Raw genomic sequence first — 25,643 nt, forward strand, 5'->3', positions numbered from 1 at the left:
AGACCGCGACTAAAACCCGACGGAGAATGCGCAACCTCTCAAGCGAATTACAAGGCCAGGTTGGCTTGAAAATGGTCTCTAAGGCAACCTTACATCAACAAAAAAGACCTCACCCTGTGAAAGAGAAAGTGAGGGAAGACTACCAAGGAGGTTCGTATGATTACGTATTGTATTATTTAATACTCATTTCTCAGTTTTCTAAATGTTCCGACGTAGCCCAAGCTATTCAGAAGGTAACTGAGGTCACGTTACCCAACTTCGACTCAAATTTGTCTTAAGTTTTCATCACCCAATTAATTTGCACACTTGTTCAATTATTAATAACGCACTAAGTGGACTACTTGTTGCTCGGATTACAATCTCAGCTGGCTACATGTTTAATTTACTAGCTAGTCATATTTTACTTTGTTCGTATGGTGCGGTTACGACCACAAATCTGGGTCTTTGTTAATTGCGTTCCGTTGAATGCACAACAATTGGCTATTCTTTCTGCGACTAATAGGCTATTTTATAATCTATGTGTCATCCCTTTACAGAAAATGAGTGCCGAACGAAGTCGTCATTGAACTGCAAAACTAAAGCGATATTTACAATGGTAAAGTAGAAAATATGTCGAATTTTATTTATTTATTGTGCAATAAAATAGGCTGTAATTTGACATTTTTGTCGTCCCCAAAATGCAAAAAGATAATCATGTGTTTTTATTGCTCCTCAAGAATGATTGCACAACGTGAGTTTATACATATTATTTAGGCTATATGGTACCACTGTAAGACTACGGGCGAATAGTTACATGAGTTGTTCCTGTGCCCAGGAAGGCCTATCTAATTGTCAGATCTCCTTTTCAAAGCCAACGGCTCGAAAATCAAGGTCTCACAGTGCTGCACGAGCAAAAAAGGGCAAAAGAAAGAAGTCCCCCAAAAAGAGGTCATCTAGTGCCAAAACTGCCAAAAAAGAGGTGGATATTCTCAGTCCAGCTGCCATGGAGAATGCGTACTACATTTCCCACAATGCAGTGGATTGCCTGGAATTCAGAGGCTTCGGTTGGCCCGAAGCGACAAAGAAGAAAGGAAAGAAGGGCAAAAAGAAGAAGAAGAAAAAATGAGTGTAATCAGTCGTGCCAATATTTTTAATAAAACAAACACATTGTTCTGATGGTTGTCTTTGTATTTAGTCGCATGATGACTTGGTATTGGACTTTTCAATGTGCGGACATGATTAATGTTTAGGGTGGTCGTGTTTACTTTAATGATAAACTGTAAATTTCGGGTAGTCAATATTAAAGAGTTTATCTACTGAGCTACATTATGATAGTGTATCGATTCATATTGTGTATGTTCATCAATACGAACATCGCCTGCTGTATTTGGTTTATGCAATAAAATACAATATATGCTCATGCATATTGCAGATATAAAACACATCCTTAAGACAAAGCTACAATACATCATATTTTACAGACAGTGGACAAAACCGAGGCAAAGAAAACAGCTGTGATATATTCAACACAGATCCTTAGCCTAGCTAGCCCAACAGCCACCGATCACCAATGTAAATTACTGGCCACACATGGTAACGAAATAAATGGCAAATCAAATGATGTTTCAATTTCCCTCCATCCGATTTTAGCCTAATGTGGTATTTGAAATTACCCAATCTGCGTTAAATTAAACCTGTACATTGTTTTTAGATTCGATCTGTACACATTCTCTTCTCCCCTTCGCAATATGGCGCTCTTCGTCGCAACGTCTACCGTGTGACGTAGTGTGCTTGTGGGGGGGGTGACGGGGACGCGGGGCTTCAGCTGCAGTGTGCTGTCGAGCCAGCCGCTCTTTGTCCTCCATTAGAGCTCGGATTCTCCGTTCCACACCGTACGGCGCAGGCCCGAAGTAGCGCAGCCGCTCTGAGGTTAGTGCCCTACCGCGCAATCTCCAGCTATTTCAGCCCTGGCGCAGCCGCACCAACAAACCCGGCAGCAGAAGGGTGATAGAGGGCTGGGGGAAAATCTTCATGCGAGGCGAGAATGGGCTTTTTCCAAGTGGTTTTCACGCATTTGGAACACAGACCCATGGTTAAATTGACAATAAGCCTGGATAAAGCACGAATGCAGTCTCGATGTCGCTGCAGGCCGCACTAGGCCCGGGTTTGCTGGTTTATCGCTGTTGGGTGGCTGGTCGGAAGCTAATGGCGCTCAGTTTAGAAATGTCCCTCAACAAGGGCGATTAGATAGCTGCTCGGTTGCATCTTCACCGGACACTGCGTGTTGAGTGGTTGTTCTGACCAGTTTTTGAATGCTTTTGTCATTTTGTGTAGTGTTGTGAAAATAGCTAGTTATCTCTTTGTTGTGATGTCAAGCAAGAAAACGGAAAGAAGCGCGCGTTTTAGCCAGCTAGCTGTACGTTAGCAGGAATAGCTAGGGTAAAACATTCATCCTGTGAATAATGTTGCTTTTCCTTTTAAACTGTCGTTTTATTCTACTCAACTCCTAGTTGGGTTATCGAGACAACATACAATAACGAAATATAGTGTATGATTTGTTGCAGTGGCCTGTTAAACGGCAGTTAATTCATGGCTAATCTTGTTTGGTAACATTAGCCTGCTAGCTAGCTAAAATATCGAATTGTAGGTTTGGTGGAGGATGAGACCGAATGGTGACTGCGAACTGATAAAATTAAGAAGGCGAAATCATATAATTTATTTTGAGCTTTAGTTGGAAACTATATAGGAAGTTTTTCCATCAGACTTGGGGAAATGGAAGATAATGAATGCAAGATCTAACGTTAACTACGTTTTGAAATGGGACCGTATGTCTCCTAGCTTGCCTATCTTATGTCCCTCCTAGCTAATGTTAATTTAACGCTGTATAATTGTATTTGTCTCAAATTCTCAACGATATGGCCAGGCATCTAGCTGGCAGGAAACTTTATGAATAACTGACTGGTGAAAACTAGGCAGCCCTTCAACTAAAGCATGCTAGTTATGTCGTCGAATTAATTTTGTTAAATTAAAACTGATTCGTGCGCGTCTTAACATGGTTGTGTAATATCCCGCCCTCAACACATATTTATACATCTACAGTATATCTATGTAAAAGTAGTATTAAGTTGGACGTCGCGTCCACCCCGTTTGCATATGAAGTTAAATGTAGTTTCCCACAGAATCACTTACATTTGCCATGCATTTTTTCAAACTGACAACCCCACCAAATAAACACATTGCATGGAGTTTTAGGTGTGTATTTTAATTTTAATATTTTCCCCCATACACTACTTCGTTTGTGAAATTGTAAGCCCGAGTCTATGAAGATTCGATCTTGTATAGTTCTTTTTCCTGTGTTTGACTGTGAATATTACTTCGTTGACACTGGATTGCGTAGTCACATGAAGTTGTCACAAAATAAAGTTTATGTCTGGTAGCTGTATTTCATTTTGTTCAATGTCATTTGTTTAACCGTGTTGCTTTAACGGAATTGGAGTGATTTGTTTTGATATACCGGTCACAGTATTTTCTAATTATTTATGCATCTTAAAACATTTCTCCAGTGATGATGCTATGGCTATATATAGATTTGCAGATTTATGCTGTAGGTTAAATGTATAATAAAATTAAAATGAGAGAATGTATCATACCACGACATAGTACAGTTAAGTTGTTGTATCACTATATCCTTGATCGCTTGCATCCATTCAGTTTATTTGCAGTATACTGTTTACTGGCGCCCCTTGCTGGTACATTGCGGTGCAACAGCAGATGTGGAAGAATCTCTTCCTCTGCAGGTCAGCGAGCACGTGAGATCTGTCTCCTCCACTGTATTACATTACATTACATTATAGGCATTTAGCAGACGCTCTTATCCAGAGCGACGTACAACAAGTGCATAGGTAGGTGGCAGTAGTTAGTCCTTCACCAACACTTCACCTGCAAATGCAAGATTTTGAGCATTGCCTGCTGGGCCAGTTTATTTCTGCATGAATATGTATTGCTCATTATAATTCCTTATAATAGATCTGTATTATTTTGTACACACTTGGAGACTGACTGGGGTATTCACACCCTGGGTCACTGACAGGGATTTTGAGCCCCATGAAAATATCTCATGTTGGGCCACCCCATGCCTGCACAATGACAGCACAACTTTTGGAGAGTCTCTCTCAGTCATGGCACTAGGAATTACCCCAACCCCCATATAGCGCTGCTGTTCACACCACAGTAGTGGGCCAGGTTGTTTTTGCTACAAGGACCATTTTTCACCTTTTTATTTTTGATGGTCCTGCCTGTAGAATCTCACCAGTTTTCACAGAATTGACATATCTTGCTAGCGCTTGGCGGGGCTCTGAAAATGAATGCATGCTAACTGGAATGCTAATTGGGATACGGTGGTCTGCTCCTAAATTTTTCAACTTAGAAAGACGTCCTCCTTGGGGAAAAAAATGTTAGCGTTGAGCCCTGCTTGTGGGTGTCTGAGTTTACAAGCCTGTTATGTTGGCGTTCTCATCATCTGCAGCGTTTGTTGTGGTGGAATGTACACTGGAAAACTGATCAAATACTGCCGCAATGAAAGGCGTAATTTGTGTAATGACCGCATGATAGAAAAGAGGCCGGGCTTGGCCGCGGCTTGGGGGGATTTCTTCGGGTTCTACTGTCATCTCGGCAGTTGCGAATTCCCGCCTCAGAAAGTTTTACCGCTCGTCTCATTAAGCATTTAGCCGTCCGCCGTGAACTGGAAGAGCGCGCATTATCAAGGCATCGCTAGCCGCCAGCACGTGATATGAAAGGCTGTAATTTTAATGGTGCCGGAAGCTTTCGTTTATCTTGAACCGTGGAGTTGGAATATGATGTTATAGAAAAAGGTGTCGGTGACATGCTCGTCCTTTGGGGAGATTTGGTGAGTGTTCGGTGATGCACGATTACTCTTGCTTTATGCTGTGTAGGATGTGTTTATATTGTGTAGCTGGATACACTGGGGTGCATCTCTGGAACTTACCTGTGGGGAAAATAATAATAAAAGATGAAGTATCTAGAATACATCTGTGTCTGTGTGTAATCTTAGTTGGTGTGACCCTTTACTACTGGGATTAATTGCAGTGTGTGTGCGCGCGTGTGTGTCCATCCATGTGTGCGTATGTGTGTGTGCTTGCTCATCTGTGTGTCCTTGCGTATGTGTGTGTGTCACTCAGTGTGTTCCAGGTCAGGTTCAGCCAATGGAGGACCACACAGTGCACCAGACGGAGCACATGACCACCATCGAGGCGCACGCCGTGGCGCAGGTGCAGCAGGTGCACGTGGCCACGTACACGGAGCACAGCATGCTGAGCGCCGACGAGGACTCGCCCTCCTCGCCCGAGGACGACGCGTACGACGACTCCGACATCCTCAACTCCACGGGGGCCGATGAGGTCACCGCTCACCTGGCCGCCGCAGGTGAGGCTCGCTCTACCCCCCCCCGCACCCGCGGGGAAATGTCCTCCTTCACACTCTGTGTAACAAAATAAGTCCGCTTCCCAGCAGCAGAAGAGCTGAGCATTGCATGAAAATAATTCCCCGGTCTAACAGTAATCATGATTTTAACGAATTCACAGTCACAATGCTACTGTTTAGGGCAAAATGTGTGTGTGTGTTCACAGTTGTAGTTATATAATTGTCCACTAGATGACACAGTTGTAACACAAAAAAGCTTTGTGATTTGGGGTGGAACTTTGGGGATATGGGAGTGTTTACAGTATAGCTGTCCCTGTGGCGCGTGGTCTGTATTGAGGGGATATAAATCATTTAATCAGCTATGACACAATGCACTATGACGTCTGTGGATGCTTTTACTTGAAAGGTTACTGTCTGTAGTATCCATCTGGAAAAGGGAGTTTGGCCTACGGCTGAGTTCCAGGGGTTTATTAAGGTGGTGTGTGAGGGTGAGAGTGAAATGGGACACAAGGAAGCCCTTGGGGGGCTGTGTTCTGAAAATGTGTCCCAGCAGTTTTGTATAATGGTTAGGGAGCTTGTTCAACTCCCAAATGGGAGCACTGTTGCTATACCTTTGACCAAGGGTGCTTAATTTGACAGTTTTTAATCCAGCTGTGAGAAAGGCCAGTATGTAAAAAATGAAAAGCATTTAGGTTGTTCTGGATAAGAACGTCTGTGAAGGACCTTAAGATGCGAACGTGTCACATTGCCTGTCATCTCTCCCCAGGCCCCGTTGGTATGGCGGCAGCCGCTGCCGTGGCAACAGGGAAGAAGCGGAAACGACCGCACATCTTTGAGTCCAACCCCTCCATCCGAAAAAGACAACAGACCCGCCTCCTCAGGTGAGCCTTCTACCTGGAGCCTAGACACAGTAATCTTAATATGAGCATAAATATGTTCATACAACTAGTGTTGTTTTATTGTGTAAACACAGTGATTCCAGTGTGTACCATGACAAACAGTGTATGAATATTCCAACCTGTAGTATCCAAACTAAATTAATTCACTTGTGTAAAGTCTGTTGAGTTAGGGATAATTCTCAGCGAATGTGTAGCCAAGCCACACATATTAATAAGAGGTAGTGTACCAGGGCATTAAACACGCCCTTACAAATAAGATCTTGTGGCCGCATACTCATCACAAACCAGGTAGGGCTGAAAATCGAGTCGCACAAACATTTGCGCGCACGCTAACAAGGACCCGTGGGAGGTCGGGGCGCTGAATTTACGGGTCCCTCGCGAGATAGCGCACGCTACTGCGCCACAGCTGGTCCCGTGCCAAAGTGGGCGGGGCCTCCCTTGGGTCCGGAAGAGGGCCGCATGCTTAATAAGATGAATGTTGCGAACTCGTCAAAGTCAACTTAGAGTTCGAGACCAGCTGTTGTAAACCGTTATACATTTTAAATTTTGCGACAATTGGATAGTATATGTTGGCTCATGCGCAAAAAATAAACCATACGCATTTTAAAACATAAACCATGTATGGTCATATTCAGTTGTCCTTGCTTATTATCCCTGTCCATCAGTTAAAATAACACAACCATGAATAGTAATTTTTCAGTGTATAATGTGTGTAATTCATAAAAGCTACCAGCAGATGGAGGTGATCCCCGTCTTCCATTGTGTATGCAGCGTATAAAGAACAAAAACCGTAGGGAGAGCGGGGTGCTGAGCAGGTGGAGACACTACGGAATCTCATTCACCACTTTGTTTATTTGGCAGGGTGTACGAGCCAGTTTTACAGAGTTAGCAGTTGGGCTAATTTGTTTGATTTGCTGTGCCTCTTCTGTAGGAAACTGAGAGCCACTCTAGACGAGTACACCACCAGAGTGGGACAGCAGGCCATCGTCCTGTGCATCTCTCCCTCCAAACCCAACGCCGTGTTCAAAGTGTTCGGGGCCGCGCCCCTGGAGAACGTGGTGAGTCCCTCCCTCTTCCTGCCTTGCCCCTCCCAGCCCCCCCCCCCCCCCCCGGCCTGGCCTACCTGCCCTGGGTTCAAACCTGCCTCCTCCCCTCCTTTGGGTACAGCCAGGGAATGGACAGTGTTTCATACGCTCGTATATGAAATGTATATTTGCATATATGTGGTTCATATGTAAAATATGGGGTTGCTCGTTTGCTTTTGTTTTTTCGTGTGGGTCTTGCATCTCTGTGCCACCTGCAGAGAAACCTGCATCTCCACCATTTTGACTGTGAGTGTGCGTATAGGGATCTGTCTGTTGCTGTTGTCCCAGCATCCCCTGCTCCTCCCTCACCTGGATTACCTGATACCCCCCCCCCCCCAGGTGAGGAAGTATAAGAGCATGATCCTGGAGGACCTGGAGAACGCTCTGGCGGAGCACGCACCCCCACCCCCAGAGCTGGGCTCGGAGCTCCCCCCCCTTACCATCGACGGCATCCCCGTCTCCGTGGACAAGATGACGCAGGTGAACCCCCACCCCCAAAAGGCCACGCCTCCATGCACACCTCCCTTACATGTTTTCTCCTCTCTCTCTCTCTCTCTCCCCTATCTTTCTTCTCTCTCCTCTCCTCTCCCCAAAGCCTTGTAACTGTCCCAGCTCCCCGGACCATGAAAGTAGCTGAAACTCTTTTGGGCCTTAAATCAACTCAAGCGATCCCTTTGTCGTCCTCTTATGGAACACCCGTCCCGTCCCCTGTGCTGAGAACTCACACCCTTCTCGAGTCGCACTGCTCTGAATCTACAGCCTGAAACTGCTGTAGTCGCCAGGCCGATTGTACAAAAGCCGTGCAATGGTGCTGCTTGTATGCAGACGGCTACAGGCTAAAACAGGAAGTACATGAATGTGCGTTGTGGTCTCTTCCCTGCGGCTTGCGAAGCTCGGTGCAGGGCGTGCTGTGCTGACTGTGAGCACATCCTGGTTTCCGCAGAGAGAATAATAAGCGCGCCGGGGGGGTTGCTCAGGGTCGAGGCGTTCCCCCCCCCCGAGGTGACGTTTGTTTACCGGGCCGCGGTGCTGACGGAGACAGGATCCTAGCCGCCCACGCAGCGTACGTGCGATTGCCTCCCTCTCCTCCTCCGCCTACGCCTCTGCCTCCATCCCTCTCTTCTCCTCTCCTCTCCGGAGGAGGGGAGGCAGGGTCAGCCAATGAGAGACAGCTCAGCGGAGGAGAGGCGGGGCCAGCCAATGAGGAAGTGGCCTTAGACCTGACAGACAATGTGGAATCTAGGGGTTGGGTTTTTTTTTTTTTTATTGGACACAGAAAAGAGAATAAGTACCATCCTACACACACACACACACATTCTTGTATAAATTCATACAGACATACACGCACTGATATAAACTCATACACACACTCTCTCACACACACACACACACACACACACACACACACTCTTGTATAAATTCATACAGACTCTCTTACACACACGCACAGACTCTCTCACACAGACACACACACACATACCCCTCTTCATTACTTGGGCCCCTGAAGGCCTCGTTGCTTTTCAGACCTTACTACAGAGGAGCTGCCCTGGGGGCACTGGTCCCGGTACGGGTGGGGGTAGAGGTGGAGGTGGATGTGGGAGGCTCTCACGGGTGGCATGGCCCCATAGGCCCGTGGCCTAGAGAGGCGTGAGGTAGGAGGTGGGGGGGCTGGCAGGTGAAACCCTGGCTTGTGCGTGTCTGTAATTACCCAGAACCCCCCCCTCCTCCCCTCCAAGCTGAGCTCATCAGCCTGCAGTTCAGCGTTCCCCCGCCCCGGTGCTGATTGGCTCCCTGTTGGATTAGCCGCAGAGCTGAGGAGCGCTCTCCACCGCGCCTCTGCTTAAGCCTGCTTCTCCCGTAATTACGCCATCTGCTCGGGGTGAGGTGTGTGGCGCACGGAGCGCCGGTCCGCCCGGCCAACTACGGCTACGCGTGGGCTCGGGCGTCCTGCTCGCTCTCTCTGGCGTCCCTCTCGCTCGTCCCTCGTTAAAGCCGTGCCCATTCGGCTCCTGGCCCTCACGGCGGCACTCTTAGAGACCCGCTGCGTCTGCCGTACTCTCCCGCCATACCTACCTGCCGTACTCTCCCGCCATACCTACCTGCCGTACTCTCCCGTCATACCTACCTGCCGTACAGGGCTGCCGTACTCTCCTGCCATACCTACCTGCCGTACACGGCTGCCGTACACGCACACTTCTCCATTTTACCCTCTTGGACTCTGAGACTTAACTAAACCACAGATGTGACATTTGGAAGTTTTTTTTTTTTTTTTAATCTCCAGGTTGGTGGATTTGTTTGGTGCCGGTGGTGTGTTGAGTGCGAACGGGTACACACCCATACACACACACACACACACACACACACTCACACCATGCGCGTACACACACACTCTCTCTCACGCTCACACACGGGGCCTCTCCTTCCCCCTCTCCCACCCTCTCTAGCCCACTCCAGAATTTCTACAAGCTTCTTGCACAGAGTCATGCAGCAATCAGGCACCATTGTATTGCTTTAACCTTGAGTGTTGTTGCACTGTTCTCTCTCTCTGTCTCTCTCTGTCTCTCTCTCTCTCACTCAGTCTCTCACCCCCTTACTTGTTTGCTGTCAGTCTCTCTCTCTCTCTCTCTCTCACTGGGCCAGGTCACTCTTTCTCAGACTCCTTTCCCCTGTCCTTCCCTGTGCTTTTAATCGAGAAGGGGAGTCCCTGAATCCCTGAAACCCAGGGAACAACTGTGATAGTAATACAGCTCATCCGGGGAAGCTCATTCTGCCCAGATCCAGGGTTCGAGTTTAGAGTGGGAAGGGTGGGAGCGTTTAAAACGTGCTGACATCTTCATTTGGAAGGAGCTGAGCAGGTGGGCAGTCTGGGGTGGTGGGGAAGGGGGGTTTAGGCCCAAAATATTAGCAGCCTCCAAAGAGGGGGGTCTGAACCCAGATCAGGGGGGATTATGGGATTGCCTAAGCTACCGTCATTACTTAATTGCCCCTGATTGTCTTGGGTCAGAGACGGAAGTGGGGGTTTCTTTTATTTGCGTGTAAACCCCCTCTCCTCTCATCTCTGGCCCAGGACATTTAATAAAGTGGTTTCAGTCCTTCTCATATTTAGGTAGTTATGCATGCAATGTCCACTTTTAAGTTTCTTGGTTTTTTATTTATTTTTTTATTATTCACTTTGAGCAAAAGTATTGTGCTGGTTGAGGGAATTTGATTATTCTGGAGAAATCTCATTTTTATGCCCATTTATATACCCAGACTTGTTTCAATAGAATTGACTTCTCTTTGAGCTCTAAGGCTGTGCTATCGATTGTGTGTGTGTATGAATACACCTTCTATTCGTGTCACAATTGATGATCTGCAGTCACTTTGACCACCATGTTTATCTCTTCTCCTGTTCTCTTTTTTTCCTTGCTCCCTCCCTCTCCCTCCCTCTCTCCATCCGTCCTCTCTCTCTTCCTCAGGCCCAGCTGAGAGCTTTCATCCCGGAGATGCTGAAGTACTCTACGGGGCGGGGCAAGCCCGGCTGGGGGAAGGAGAGCTGCAAGCCCATCTGGTGGCCGGACGACATCCCCTGGGCCAACGTCCGCAGCGACGTCCGCACGGAGGAGCAGAAGCAGAGGGTGAGAGAGAGAGAGAGGGGGCGGAGTCTGGGGCCTGTCTCCATGGAAAAGGAAGAAAAAGGGGTGGAGACTTCTATCTTAGATGCCAGCGTGGATTGTTGGGTACTGTTTCCAGGTTAGAGAGACAAAGGGGGTGGGGCTTGACTGTCTCCAGGGTAGAGAGACAAAAAAAGAGGGTGGGGCTTGGGTACTGTCTTCAGGGAAGAGGAACAAAGGGGAGGGGACTGGTGTCTTCTTTCTTCTCGGAATCGTATACCAATATCTGATTTTTATATTTTCCTCCTTGTTGTGTCGGAAACAGGTGTCATGGACGCAGGCCTTGCGGACCATCGTGAAGAACTGCTACAAGCAGCACGGGCGCGAGGACCTGCTCTACGCCTTCGAGGACCAGCAGGTCTCCCAGCAACACGTCGCCACGACGGCCACCCACAGCATCGCGCACCTGGTCCCCTCCCAGACCGTGGTTCAGACAATCAGCAACCCCGACGGCACTGTGTCCCTCATACAAGTGAGTCTCTGCGTAGGCTGGGTCCAGCTTTGCTAAGCGAGGCTTGCCTGGGCTTTGTTAAGCTGGGATAGGCTGGGCTTTGCTTAGCTAGGCTGGCCTGGACCTTGCTAAAAAGGTTTGGCTTTGCTTTTTCGAGCTGAGCCGGGCCAGGCTGGGTGTTGTTGGTCTGGACTTTGTCAAGATGGGCTGGATTAGGCTGGGATTTGTTGGGCTGGGCTGGGCTGGGCTGGGCTAGGCTGAGCTTTCCTGGCCTGGATTAGGCTGGGCTGATGAGAATCAATCCAAGGCCTTCATTCTTGAGGATGTGTGTAGTTTCTATTCAGTGTTATGTCAGTAATGGATAGCAGGAGCCGGAATGATTCGTGCTTCACTTTTACCACGGATGTGAATTGAATGAATAAAGGGGGAGACAGGCAGGTTTTCAGATAATGCTTTGTATTTTATAAATGTCTTGTTAATTTCAGGTCACATATGCAGAGCGTAAATTCCACATGTCTAGAGTATTTTGCAGTATATTGCATTTCTGTAAGGAACACCTGTTCCTTCCAAATTCAGTGGGATATGAAGCGAATGCATATTCAGCAGTGCCATAACTGAATTTGATTGACAGCAGATTGAATGCTTTTTTTTCTGATAGACTGTGGCTTGTTGAAAGTGTTCTCTCTTCCCCAAAAATACACTTGATATTTTACTTCCCCCCCTGCTGCTCCCCGTACTGTACTCGCAGGTGGGGACCGGCACCACCGTCGCCACCCTGGCCGACGCGTCCGAGCTGCCCACCACGGTTACCGTCGCCCAGGTCAACTACTCCACGGTAACCGACGGAGAGGTGAGGCCCTGGGTCGAGAGTGAGCGCGTATGTCTCACTCTGTGAGGGTGTCTCTCTCTCTCTCTCTCTCTCTCTCTCTCTCTCTCTCTCTCTCTCTCTCTCGCTGTGTGTAACTCTCCTGCTTTGTAAGTAACTTTCTCCCTCTGAGTGTGTATCACTCTCCGTGTGCTTGTGTCATTCTCTCTCTCTCTCTAAGCGTGTAACATTCTCTCTCTAAGCGTGTAACTCTCTCTAAGCGTGTAACTCTCTCTAAGCGTGTAACTCTCTCTAAGCATTGTAACGCTCTCTAAGCGTGTAACTCTCTAAGCGTGTAACATTCTCTCTCTAAGCATTGTAACGCTCTCTAAGCGTGTAACTCTCTCTAAGCGTGTAACATTCTCTCTCTAAGCATTGTAACGCTCTCTAAGCGTGTAACTCTCTCTAAGCGTGTAACATTCTCTCTCTAAGCATTGTAACGCTCTCTAAGCGTGTAACTCTCTCTAAGCGTGTAACATTCTCTCTCTAAGCATTGTAACGCTCTCTAAGCGTGTAACATTCTCTCTCTAAGCATTGTAACGCTCTCTAAGCGTGTAACTCTCTCTAAGCGTGTAACATCTCTTAAGCATTGTAACGCTTCTTCTAAGCTTGTAACGTCTCTCTCTAAGCATTGTAACGCTCTCTAGCGTGTAACCTTCTAAGCGTGTAACATTCTCTCTAAGCATTGTAACGCTCTCTAAGTCTCTCAGGTGTACATTCTTCTAAGCATTGTAACGCTCTCTAAGCGTGTAACTCTTCTAAGCGTGTAAATTCTCTCTCTAAGCATTGTAACCTCTCTAAGCGTGTAACTCTCTCTAACGTGTAACATTCTCTCTCTAAGCATTGACGCTCTCTAAGCGTGTAACTCTCTCTTAAGCTAGTGTATTTTCGATTCTCTCTCTAAGCTGTAACCTCTCTAAGCGTGTAACTCCTCTCTAACATTTCTCTCTAAGCTGTAACTCTCTAGCGTGTAACATCTCTCTCTAAGCAGTAGCTTAGCGTAACCATGTCTCTCTCTAAGCTTGTAACCTCTCTAAGCGTGTAACTCTCTCTAAGCGTGTAACATTCTCTCTAAGCATTGTAACGCTCTCTAAGCGTGTAATCTTTAAGGTGTAACATTCTCTTTAAGCATTGTACGCTCTCTAAGCGTGTAACTCTTCTAAGCGTGTACATTCTCTCTTAAGCATTGTAACGCTCTCTAAGCGTGTAACTCTTTCTAACCGTGTAACATTCTCTCTCTAAGCATTGTAACGCTCTCTAAGCGTGTAACATTCTCTCTCTAAGCATTGTAACGCTCTCCAAGCGTGTAACTCTTTCTAAGCGTGTAACATTCTCTCTAAGCGTGTAACATTCTCTCTCTAAGCATTGTAACTCTCTCTAAGCGTGTAACATTCTCTTTGTAAGCATTGTAACGCTCTCTAAGCGTGTAACTCTCTCTAAGCGTGTAACATTCTCTCTGTAAGCATTGTAACGCTCTCTAAGCGTGTAACTCTTTCTAAGCGTGTAACATTCTCTCTCTAAGCATTGTAACGCTCTCTAAGCTGTAATCTCTCTAAGCGTGTAACTTCCTCTCTAAGCTTGTAACCTTCTAAGCGTGAACTCTCTTAAGCGTGTAACATTCTCTATCTAAGCATTGTAACGCTCTCTAAGCGTGTAACATTCTCTTTAAGCATTGTAACGCTCTCTAAGCGTGTAACTCTCTCTAAGCGTGTAACATTCTCTCTCTAAGCATTGTAACGCTCTCTAAGCGTGTAACTCTCTCTGTAAGCATTGTAACGCTCTCTAAGCGTGTAACTGTTTCTAAGCGTGTAACATTCTCTCTAAGCATTGTAACGCTCTCTAAGCGTGTAACATTCTCTCTCTAAGCATTGTAACGCTTTCTAAGCGTGTAACTCTTTCTAAGCGTGTAACATTCTCTCTCTAAGCATTGTAACGCTCTCTAAGCGTGTAACATTCTCTCTCTAAGCATTGTAACGCTCTCTAAGCGTGTAACTCTTTCTAAGCGTGTAACATTCTCTCTAAGCGTGTTACATTCTCTTTCTACGCGTGTAACTCTCTCTAAGCGTGTAACATTCTCTCTCTAAGCATTGTAACGCTCTCTAAGCGTGTAACCTCTTAAGCGTTAATCTCTCTAAGCATTGACGCTCTTAGCGTGTAACCTCACGTGTAACTCTCTAAGCATGTAACGCCCTAAGTGTAACTCTTCTAGCTGACATCTCCTGAAGCATTGACGCTCTTAAGCGTTAACCTTCTAACGGAACATCTGTTCTAACATTGTAACGCTCCTAGCTTGAACATCTCTCACCTATAGCATTGTACGCTCCTAAGTTTAACTTTAAGCGTGTAACTTTCAAGGGTAACATTCTCTCTTAACATTGTAACCTTCTAAGGTGTAACATCTCTCCTAAGCATGAACGCTCTCTAAGCGGTAACTCTCTCTAAGTGTACATTCTCTAAGATGTAACTTCTAAGGTGTAACTTCTCTAAGCGTGTAACATTCTCTCTCTAAGCATTGTAACGCTCTCTAAGCGTGTAACATTCTCTCTCTAAGCATTGTAACGCTCTCTAAGCGTGTAACTCTCTCTAAGCGTGTAACATTCTCTCTCTAAGCATTGTAACGCTCTCTAAGCGTGTAACTCTCTCTAAGCATTGTAACGCTCTCTAAGCGTGTAACTCTCTCTTTGTAAGCGTGTAACTCTCTAAGCATTGTAACGCTCTCTAAGCGTGTAACTCTCTCTAAGCGTGTAACTCTCTCTAAGCGTGTAACATTCTCTCTCTAAGCATTGTAACGCTCTCTCTCTAAGCGTGTAACTCTCTCTCTAAGCATTGTAACGCTCTCTAAGCGTGTAACTCTCTCTTTGTAAGCTTGTAACTCTAAGCATTGTAACGCTCTCTAAGCGTGTAACTCTCTCTACATTACATTACATTACATTACAGGCATTTGGCAGACGCTCTTATCCAGAGCGACGTACAACAAAGTGTATAACCATAACCAGGAACAAGTATGACGAAACCCCTAGAGAGAAGTACCGGTCCAAGTACAGGGAACAACCGCATAGTTCAACTTGGACCCTGATGGTTAAACTGATTAACACTTACAACGAGAACGGCAACAACGCAATCTATGGAAAAATAAAAATAAATAAAAATACAAGTAGTCGTTAAGACAGGCGCATCAACTAAGTCACCTATGAAACAGCTGCCTAGTTACAACCCTAAGTTTAGTCATTTACAGGGGGGAAGGGAGGGATGGGGAGAGGTGCAGCCTGATCTCTAAGCATTGTAACGCTCTCTAAGCGTGTAACTCTTTCTAAGCGTGTAACATTCTCTCTCTAAGCATTGTAACGCTCTCAAAGCGTGTAACTCTCTCTTTGTAAGCGTGTAACGCTCTCTAAGCGTGTAACTCTCTCTTTGTAAGTGCGTAACTCTCTCTAAGTGCGTAACTCTCTTTTTGTAAGTGCGTAACGCTCTCTCTTTAAGCGTGTAACTCTCTCTTTGTAAGCGTGTAATGCTCTCTAAGCGTGTAACGCTCTCTTTGTAAGTGCGTAATGCTCTCTCTCTAAGCGTGTAACTCTCTTTGTAAGCGTGTAACGCTCTCTAACCATGTAACGCTCTCTTTGTAAGCGTGTAACGCTCTCTAAGCGTGTAACGCTCTCTTTGTAAGCGTGTAACTCTCTCTTTGTAAGCGTGTAACTCTCTCTTTGTAAGCGTGTAACGCTCTCTTTGTAAGCGTGTAACGCTCTCTAAGCGTGTAACTCTCTCTTTGTAAGCGTGTAACGCTCTCTGTCTAAGCATGTAACTCTCTCTTTGTAAGCGTGTAAATCTCTCTTTGTAAGCGTGTAACGCTCTCTTTGTAAGCGTGTAACTCTCTCTTTGTAAGCGTGTAACGCTCTCTCTGTAAGCGTGTAACTCTCTCTTTGTAAGCGTGTAACGCTCTCTTTGTAAGCGTGTAACTCTCTCTTTGTAAGCGTGTAACGCTCTCTTTGTAAGTGTGTAACGCTCTCTCTCTTTCTCTCTGTCTGGCGCAGGTGGAGCAGAACTGGGCCGCTCTGCAGGGGGGCGAGATGACCATCCAGACCACGCAGGCGTCGGAGGCCACGCAGGCCGTAGCCTCGTTAGCGGAAGCGGCGGTGGCGGCGTCCCAGGAGATGCAGCAAGGAGCCACCGTTACCATGGCGCTCAACAGGTACGGAGGGAGGGGCGCGGCCTGGGTGGAATAACGCCTTACGAATCTACAGACGGGCGCTTTGCTTGAATCACGCTTTCTTTGGCCTTGCTCTTGCGCTGTTCGTACTCGCTGTTTGTAGCTCGTCAGTAACTGTTTCCATAGCGCTCTCCCCCCTCAGTGGCCCAGCTGGAGTCAGCCCCTTGCCCCCCCCCCCCCCCCCAGCCCTGGATCAGCGGCCCCTCTGGGGGGCTTGTTACAGGAGCTCTCTCTCTCTCCCTCGGCTCGACATCCACCCCAGAAGAGCGGCAGCCATCTCTCTGCTCGCTCGCTCGCTAGCTCTCTTTCTCTCTCTCTCCCTTCTCTGTTCCACTGAGGAACACCCCCCCCCCCCTCCCCCAACTGCTGCTCTGTTCCGGAAACTGATATTCAACTCATCCTTGACAACATTTTTATGAAGATGGTAGACAGGAGAATAAAAATAGAGATAGGTAGACGCATAGAGATGTAGAGCGATAGAAAAGTTGAAAATAAGCTATTGAATCAATGGTATACTGGGGAGGGGGTTGGGGTAATTCTATCTCCGCATGCAGATTTTTTTCCACAAAGCTTCTCTTTCTGGGTTTATGGAAATGTAACCTCAAAATGGGAACTCCATCCCCTGGTAACGAGAGGAAAGTCGGCGTGTTTGGCATCGATAGCGCGGCGGATGCTAATCTGCTTCCTGCTTTGGCCTACATTTCCTCTCCTGCGGGAAAGGAACCCGCGGACACGGCCGCTTTAAAAAAGCACTTGACATTTTACCCGCTTGTTTATTCAAACGGAATTGCTGTGAAGCACCAGGGTAAGCTCCTGCCTGGTTTGTGATGTGCTGAAGAGGCAGGTATCGAGCCACTCTGTACCGCCTGATACAGCCAGTCAGGTTACATACAGGCCTGTTCGGTTTCAGACTTTCCCATGAGTGAATATTTTATTTGATACTGAAGAGGAGCTGGAAACACGTACAGGAAATGCTGAATCGTTCCTGTAAATTACTCTGAAATCCAAACTTTGCTGTGGGCAATTTGCTTTAAAATAAATAGAGAGCGTAGCACTGTTTTTTGGTGAGGCCATTGGTGTGGTATTAAAATGAATAGAAGAAATAAGGGTTGTCTCAAGCAGGTTTTTGCTGTCCCTACTGTGATCTCACACCTACTGTGACCTCATACCTTCTGTGATCTCACACCTACTGTGACCTCATGCCTACTGTGATCTCACACTACTGTGAGCTCACTCTTACTGTGACCCTGTCACCCCAATCGTGAGCTCACTCTATTGACTGAACTCCACTGTATGCTCCTATTTGAGCTTGCACCAGTGTGAGTGAGCTCCTGCTGTGAGCTCACCCCTCTGTGATAGCAGACTTCCTGTGATCCTGCCCTTCCTGGGGGAAGGGGGGATGGATGGAGGATAGGGAATGTGGAACAGGTGCAGATCCGATGTGACAGATTCCCAGAACAGAGCCAAGGCAGAAAATCAGCTTACACACCACCCCCCCTCGCACACACACACACACACACACACACACACACACGCAATTAGACTTCCATCAGCGATTTTCGCTAATAACCCTCCTCTTTGTTGATCAGGTCCCTGGAGCATGCTCACTCTGTCCTCGGTGCATTCCGTGTGATTGGCTGTTTATTTCTAACACTGCGAGAGAAGTGGCAGGCAGGCTCGTGTGTGATTCTGCCCCTTTCTCAAACCCCCCTCCTCCTTACCCGCGCATTTACCACTCACTCTGACTCAGTATTGTGTGGGCTGGTGTGTATAATTCTGCATTGAAATGTGTATCTGCTCTGTATTACAATGTGTATAAGTGTATATTTCTGTGCCCTGTATTGCAGTGTGTGTAATTGTATATCTCTGCTCTGTATTGCAGTGTGTAGAAGTGTGTATCTCTGTGCTCTGTATTGCAGTGTGTATAAGTGTGTATCTCTGTGCTCTGTATTGCAGTGTGTATCTCTGTGTTCTGTATTGCAGTGTGTATAAGTGTGTATCTCTGTGCTCTGTATTGCAGTGTGTATAAGTGTGTATCTCTGTGTTCTGTATTGCAGTGTGTGTATCTCTGTGTTCTGTATTGCAGTGTGTATAAGTGTGTATCTCTGTGTTCTGTATTGCAGTGTGTATAAGTGTGTATCTCTGTGTTCTGTATTGCAGTGTGTATATTATACTTATATTAAGTGTATATTTCTGTGCCCTGTATTGCAGTGAAGCAGCAGCTCATGCAGTAGCGACGTTGGCGGAGGCTACGCTGCAGGGCGGGGGGCAGATCGTCCTGGCAGGGGAGACCGCCGCCGCCGTGGGAGCGCTAACTGGTGTGCAGGATGGCAGCGGTACATACCTGCTTATATCAGCCTCAGCTGTGCACAGCCAATGAATCACTCTGCTTATGTCAGCCTCAGCTGTGCACAGGCACTGTGCCACCCTGCTCCTATCAGCCTCAACTGTGCACAGATGCTGCTACAGGCACTGTACCACTCTGCTTACATTAGCCTCAGCTGTGCACAGGCACTGTACCACCCTGCTTACATCAGCCTCAGCAATCTACCCCTCTGCTCCTATCAGCCTCAGCTGTGCACAGATGCTGCTACAGGCACTGCTTACATTAGCTTCAGCTGTGCACAGGCACTGTACTACTCTGCTGATATCAATCTCAGCACTGCACAGGCATGGTACCACCCTGTTCCTATCAGCCTCACCTGTGTTGCTAATCCCTCACTGCACTGCCAACCTGGGAATACCAGGTAAGAGAGTACACACCTGGACTTTGAGCTACCTGATCTACCCTGAGTGAAACACACACACACACACATACACACACACAGTGAAATAGCTTGGCAACCAATTGTTGCGTTTTTGAGAAGGCACGTCTGTAGGCCATGAATGAAGAGGGCGGAGACCGCAGTAAAGCTGTTGCTCAGTTTGGACAGTATGTAGCGTGTAGGAATGTAAGAAGATGACCGTTGGTCTGGTAAAAAGGGAGATTGCAGTCTGGTGTTGTGTGCTGGCTGCTGGTGTGTCCCCCCCCCCCCCCCCAGCTGCCAGTTTAAACTCCTGACCCCCTCCACTAGCTCATTTCTGCCCTAAGGCATCGTTTCCTGTCCAACCCCCCACCCCATGCCCCCCCCGCCCCCTCCAGCCCCCAAGGGGGGCCTGTCTCGGGGCACTCCTAAAGAGCTTTGGTCCTCTCCATTATCAGTCCACTCTAATCACCCAGACAGCTGTCAGCATGGCTGTCATCCACCCCCAACACACACACACGTACAGACACACACAACCACACACACACACAAGAGTCGTGTCAGTGAGTGGACACGAGCGAGGAGTGCATTTAAACAATAGATCTAATTAGCAGGGCATTAACGCTATTTAAACAAGTCGCCATGGAACCCCCCTCTCCAGCAGGTATTCCCTGTACAAACACTTCACACATCAAGGCTCTGTGTTGAGGGTCCTCCTCAGTTTTTTTTTGGGGGGGGGGGGGGGGAGGGGATGTCACAAAGTATGTATATAGAAAAGGCAGTACCAGCCCAGTCCAGTTATTTTATATGCACATGTGCAGGTTAAAAAAAAGCAATTAAAGTCACCCAGGTGAGGCAGTTGAGTTTACTGCAGTTTGGTCAGGTTGGGGTTCTGCAGACCCGCCTTCCTCTCCAACGCCAGCCCCCCGAATTACCCAACGAGTGTGCCGCCTCTTTGGGAAGCCATTAGCTCATTAGCGCCAGTGGCACAAATACCAGAAACATTAACCGGAGGAGAGCGCAGGAGTGTCCTTCAGAGGCTTGGAGAGAGGGTTGGGGGGCCGGGCAAGTCTAATGGGGTGACCCCGTAATGAGCCTGCGGGTGGGGGTGGGGGTGGGGGGGACATTTGCAATGCTCTCCAAGGGTTCTGGACCCTTGTGCTTCATTTTACCCGATTACACCCCTTACCCAATCGCACGCCATACAAAATCACACCCTGACCCAATCAGAGCTTGTGTTTCTGGAGTAGCTACCTGCTGATTGGGGCCTCTGTCTCTCGGGCGGGCGAGGTTGCCTCGCTGTCACGGTAACGGAATGACGAGCAGTTGATGGGGAGGGTGTGTGTGTGTGTGGGGGGGGGGGGGGTGTTGAAAGCGAAGAGGCGGGGCACTCTTCACTCTGTAATGAGCCTTCCTCTCCAGCCCTGCAATCACGCTGACCTGATTAGCCAAATCAGCGCTGATTGACTGTGTGCGGGGATCTCCTTAAGCAGGCTTCTCCTGTACAAGCGCAAACACACGGGACAGATCCTAAGCTGGTCCGGTATTGACTAGTCTGGGCAGCTGGCTGAACCCAACTTCCTAAAGATGTTTTAAAGTGAAATAAAGTTCTGTTTTCCTGTTTTGCAAGTGTAGCTCTTTACCCCTCAAACTTATCCGCGTTTATTTCACACATGCACTAATTCTGGCTTTACCAATGTGATTTTGTGCTTGTGTAATTATACACCCGCCCGCCCTTTACCAAAGCAGCCACCTGTTATTGACCAGCAACGGAACTCTGGACATTTTCTTGTAGCTGATGTGAGGTTTAAGGCCTGCCAGACACACAGTGTCCGTACGCGTGTGCGTGTGTGTGTGTGTGTGCGCGCGTGTGTCTAAACTGGGCGGGGCACTCCGCTGGCTCATTATTCAAACCGCACGGCTGCCATGGAAACGAGGCTCACGTGTCCGTCCTCCTCTCTGCGCTTCTGTCCCCCAGGCCTGGTCCAGATCCCCGTCAGCATGTACCAGACCGTGGTCACCAGCCTCGCCCAGGGCAACCGACCCGTGCAGGTCGCCATGGCGCCCGTTGCCACCCGCATAGACAACACTGTCACTCTGGACGGACAGGCCGTGGAGGTCGTGACCTTGGAACAGTGACGAAAGAGGTCGCGCTCCCCCCTTTCCCCTCATTGGCTGTCTCTGGAAAAACAGGCGTGGCTTCCATACCCCCCTGGGTGTCCGTTGGAAGGGGGCGGTGGTGGGGGACCTGAATTTGTACAGTGTAAAATTAATAATTATCCTCGCAGGGATAAAATAAAAATCTAGATTTATTAATGCATTTTGTTTACAATGTAAATAGAATTAGATTCTCGGGGGGCGGGGGGGTGGGTGTTTGTTTTTTTGTTTTGCTTTGTTCTTTTCAGTTTTTTGATTTTTTGTTCGTTTTTTTTGTTTTACTTCCGATTCCAGCTCTGTGAATTTTGGGAATCAAGCGATGAACGCTGGGATATATGAAGTATTTATTTCTTCAGGCTCGTGACCTTTTACATGGTTTAAAAAAAAAAAAAAAAACACTCAAGTAACCCCAAAAAAGAAGAGACCGGATGTTGAGGCGACGGTGACGCACATCAGTTTTTGTTCTGCTTTTCCTGTTTTTTTTTTGTTTTGTTTTTTTGTGTATTTAACAGGTTTTTTTGGGGGGTATGTTCCATTTCCATTGAGTGTGTGCCATTTTCACTGTCCGCTGTCTGTTCTTAGAGTCCATATAAGATTCCTCAGGTACCTCCTGGATTTCCCGCTAATTTCTTATCGTGCAAAGAACTCTTGAAAATATAACTTATGAATAGTTTACGAATAGTTTAACTGATCTTTGTCCTGATATGTCCTGAAGTTTCCATGGTACAGCGAGAGAGACCAGTAAGATGAAAGTGAATTGTTATTCACAGCTAAAAATGTGCACAGAAAAAAAAACCGTTGGATCTGTACATATTTCTTTCCATTTCTTGTAGGTTTTGTTTTTTTTATTTTGTGATACTGTTTGCTTATTTTAAAACCACTCCTTTTCTGAATTGGCCCGTCGAGGTGTTCCGCCCGTCACGTTGTCGCCGTGGTGACAGTTGTTAGGGGTGGGGTTTATAGCCTAATGGCCTAAGGCAGAGGTTACATTGTTGGGGTTCAGATGAAAGGCCTTCCCATAGAGGAATCTGCCATATCTTGACATGCTCATCTGTTCAGGTCACACTTCGCTGAAAGGAAGCTGTCTTCAGAGCTTTAACTTGGGAAAGGACAGATGTTTGTTCATCTGGTCCCCCGTACAGTTGCACCATTGTTCAGTTCAGACTCGGTATAGTTTAAATTCGGTCTTTTTGAAAGGACCCTGACATGTTTCTCATTCAGGGGTAAACGCCACAAGGAGCACCTTTTTCCCCCCTCCAGCGTGTCCTTTTAAAGCAAATCTACAGTGAAAATAATTTTATTTCTCACTTGGGCAAAAAGTGCTGGCTTGCATTTACTGTTTTATAAATATTAAAAAGGATTTGTTGACATTACTTTTTTTGTGAACTGTATCTGCATTATAAGAAATGTCTTGCATCTAGGATATTTTTTCTAATTGTGATGAAGATGCAAATCAGCGGGCAGATTGGAGATTTCCTGTTCGCACAGGTAACATGCTGACCACTCCAAACAGTCATATATGAAACGGACAGAAAGAAGCATGCATACCTGTAATTTCAAATCAACAAGTTCTTCAATAAAATGGCTACTGTTCTCGGCTGAGTTCTGAAAGTGCATCTCTTCTGTGCACGATCTTTTTGCACTGGTTTTTTTTTCCAGGCACATTCCTTAACCTTTTTGTTTCTGGCTGGAATTTTGTAGGTATGTTTACGTATTTACTGATTACAACCATGCCAAGAAGCAGCAGCGGTTACTGGTTTTTACCTTGGAAATGCTAGAAAAAGATCATGGTCACAAACAGTTAAACTGTTCTCATTTGGATATGAGAAGCACGTGAAATGTTTTAGTGGCCTTTGGTATGGGAACCCTGTTATTTTGGAGACAGTGCCATGTGACCACATGTGCTCAAATCCTGCTTTTGAAAACTGTATCTGTATGTTAATGTAGGAGGCAGCATAATCTCTCCCGTGTGCCAAATACCGTCGTAAACTTGCGTACAACGTCCTGTCTCTGCTCGGTGTCTAATAATGATGATGAACAGTGTTAAGTGTTTGCTGTGATAGTTAGTGAATGACTAAGGCAGAATTAAAACATCAAAGGATGTTTTAATTCTGGCATTCCTTTCATAAATGCAGTGTAGAAAAGGAAGATATTTCTTTATTTAAAAAAAAAATGTATTACTCTGCACGAAGCCCCTCAGAGTAGCAGTGGAGGTCCAGGATCAGCCTTCCCGTCTGAAGGATAAGTTTCTCCATTCTGAGCTGAGAGGGCAATACTGATCCTAGATCAGCTCTCCTGTTCTGAGGCATTTCATATGAGTGTACGGGCCGCTGTTGTCATGGCTACTTGCTTCTGCTGACTGAAGCAAGAAGCTCCACAGACTGGCAGACTGCCCCTTATTCTGGTGGGGTTGTTCTGGCCTCATTTCCCCTTTGCCAAACAGCCTGTCGTGACGGACTGGGAACTTGTTGCATCATAAGCTCACTTCCGTTCTGTTTGTTAAACCCAGGATTTAAGACCTGTACCCTTCTGCTATACACACACGCCCACACACACACAATATATAATCCATCCTGCCTTCCACCAGGAATATCCCTTCCTCATACACATACACAGGGAGGGATGCTTATTTGTGGCAGTATTTTTTTCCCCTCAGACTGGTGCTCTGGAGGGTTTTGGACGGGCAAGGTGACCAGTTTACAGAGGTCAGAGAGGTCATCCTGGAGAAGGGGGCGGAAGAGGGGGAGAGCAAGTGGGAGAGTGCGTGCGACACGCCCGCTCCGGATTAGGCAGCCATTTTTAGAGCGCTTTCTGAGAAACCCACATCGCCTCGCCTTCACCCAGACCTAACCATCCGCCATTTTGGCTCAACCACAGATGTTTCATCATCTTCGGCCCTGCCGACTAAACTGCATTGACAACGGAGGGCTAAATGTGCACTTGTAATCCCAGAGGCTTGTGTGGGTCTGTAGCCTTGCTCTGGTGGCCTATCTTAGCAACCTAGCGTACAGGTTAAATAAGCTTTGCAATTAATTTCTTTTTTTGTTCGACAAAATCTTACAAAAGAGAAAAAGGTGAAATATATTCACACTGGCAATGAGATATTGGATGAATAAAATAGCCTAATTGTTTATAATGTAATATATTGTTAATTTAAATATATATTCTATATTGATCTACTTAAAGAATAGATTTGTTGATATAATTCATCACACCAAGTTGGGTCTTATTTGTAGAATTCAAAACAGATTTTCTTGCGTTACCTTTACCCAATGTCTTGCCATACCTTCACATTTACCCTTGTGTTATCGTCACCATTCTAAGTTGAGGTACACCCACCCTGTCAGTCAGTATTTAAAGTATTTATCCCATTCACACAGATGGCTCACCTCCCCCTCCCGTACTGTAACAAGATGACCAATGGCCATGCAAGCATTCACAGAACACTCCCATTGCTAATGATGTCACAGTCACGATTCCTGTCTACACTGACCTCCCAATGGTGAAACAGACAGCGGTGGTTGGGAGAGCAGAATCATTCATCTTCCGATGCTGGCTGAAGACCCACCTCTGCAACCTGTGTTTTGGTTTCAATTCCATCTCTGTCCCCCTAACACTCCTACCAGCTGTGTTAGTTATGGTTATGGTATTTTTATGATTTTGTGTTTCTCTTCTTAAGACATGTTATGAAAATATGAATTAATTTGCCAAAATACAGCTTCATAAGACAGGTAGTTTTTAAGTACAATTTTAATATTAAATAATTGTAGTGGTCACCATCAGACCTGGATCAAAAACACACTAAACATTTCCTCTTTGAAGATGGCACAAAAATATTCCTGTAGCTGCCTCTTCATAGTAATGAAATATAATTGACTAATAGGTAATATTAAATGCAATATTTTGTTATGTATGGGTGAAAATATATTGTTCTTATAAAATATGGAATTGTACTGATGTATAAAGGGCTCAAATATTTCAAACGATTATTTGTCTCAATGGAGTATAACCAAAGATGTGAGATGTGTAAACCAGAGGGTTGTTTATCTGAAAGTATTTGTATAAAAATATTTGTGAAATGTGGAAAACATAGACCAAATAGTTTCCCCCATTTTGTTGAGAAACCCCAGGGATCCCCCACTGTAGGGGAATGGGTCTGGGATATAT

General features: G+C 46.5%; 2 protein-coding genes across 6 annotated transcripts; both read left to right on the forward strand.

Moving 5' to 3' along the window:
• On the forward strand, positions 1-1,156 carry LOC135259917 (uncharacterized). The gene is made up of 3 exons (XM_064344853.1): positions 1-150; positions 537-595; positions 851-1,156. Exons 1-3 carry the CDS (start codon positions 27-29, stop codon positions 1,103-1,105), a joined length of 438 nt encoding a protein of 145 aa, XP_064200923.1. The 5' UTR covers positions 1-26; the 3' UTR covers positions 1,106-1,156.
• A 593-nt stretch (positions 1,157-1,749) lies between these two features.
• nrf1 (nuclear respiratory factor 1) lies at positions 1,750-23,078 on the forward strand. Of its 5 annotated transcripts, none has more exons than XM_064344850.1 (12): positions 1,955-3,809; positions 3,882-4,885; positions 5,178-5,421; positions 6,185-6,299; positions 7,249-7,375; positions 7,742-7,882; positions 10,861-11,019; positions 11,321-11,527; positions 12,234-12,356; positions 16,400-16,557; positions 18,787-18,893; positions 21,298-23,078. In XM_064344850.1, the coding sequence occupies exons 2-12, from the start codon at positions 4,862-4,864 to the stop codon at positions 21,456-21,458; spliced, it is 1,566 nt and encodes a 521-aa protein (XP_064200920.1). In that variant the 5' UTR covers positions 1,955-3,809; positions 3,882-4,861; the 3' UTR covers positions 21,459-23,078. The 5 variants fall into 5 exon arrangements, with proteins under 5 accessions (XP_064200922.1, XP_064200920.1, XP_064200918.1 ...); XM_064344848.1 differs by having other exon boundaries at positions 1,956-3,809; positions 18,787-18,911; XM_064344849.1 differs by having other exon boundaries at positions 1,956-3,809; positions 12,246-12,356; positions 18,787-18,911.
• Positions 23,079-25,643: the final 2,565 nt, after the last annotated feature.

The sequence above is a fragment of the Anguilla rostrata genome, chromosome 7 (assembly GCF_018555375.3).
Source record: "Anguilla rostrata isolate EN2019 chromosome 7, ASM1855537v3, whole genome shotgun sequence".
NCBI classification, from domain to species: Eukaryota; Metazoa; Chordata; class Actinopteri; order Anguilliformes; family Anguillidae; genus Anguilla; species Anguilla rostrata.

Coding starts and splice junctions, on each gene's coding strand:
- LOC135259917 (XM_064344853.1), top strand. CDS start 27: ATGCGCAACCTCTCAAGCGAATTACAAGGCCAGGTTGGCTTGAAAATG. Junction 151..536: donor GAGGGAAGACTACCAAGGAG/GTTCGTATGATT, acceptor ATCCCTTTACAG/AAAATGAGTGCCGAACGAAG. Junction 596..850: donor CTAAAGCGATATTTACAATG/GTAAAGTAGAAA, acceptor TCCTTTTCAAAG/CCAACGGCTCGAAAATCAAG.
- nrf1 (XM_064344848.1), top strand. CDS start 4,862: ATGCTCGTCCTTTGGGGAGATTTG. Junction 5,422..6,184: donor CGCTCACCTGGCCGCCGCAG/GTGAGGCTCGCT, acceptor ATCTCTCCCCAG/GCCCCGTTGGTATGGCGGCA. Junction 18,912..21,297: donor TGGTGTGCAGGATGGCAGCG/GTACATACCTGC, acceptor TCTGTCCCCCAG/GCCTGGTCCAGATCCCCGTC.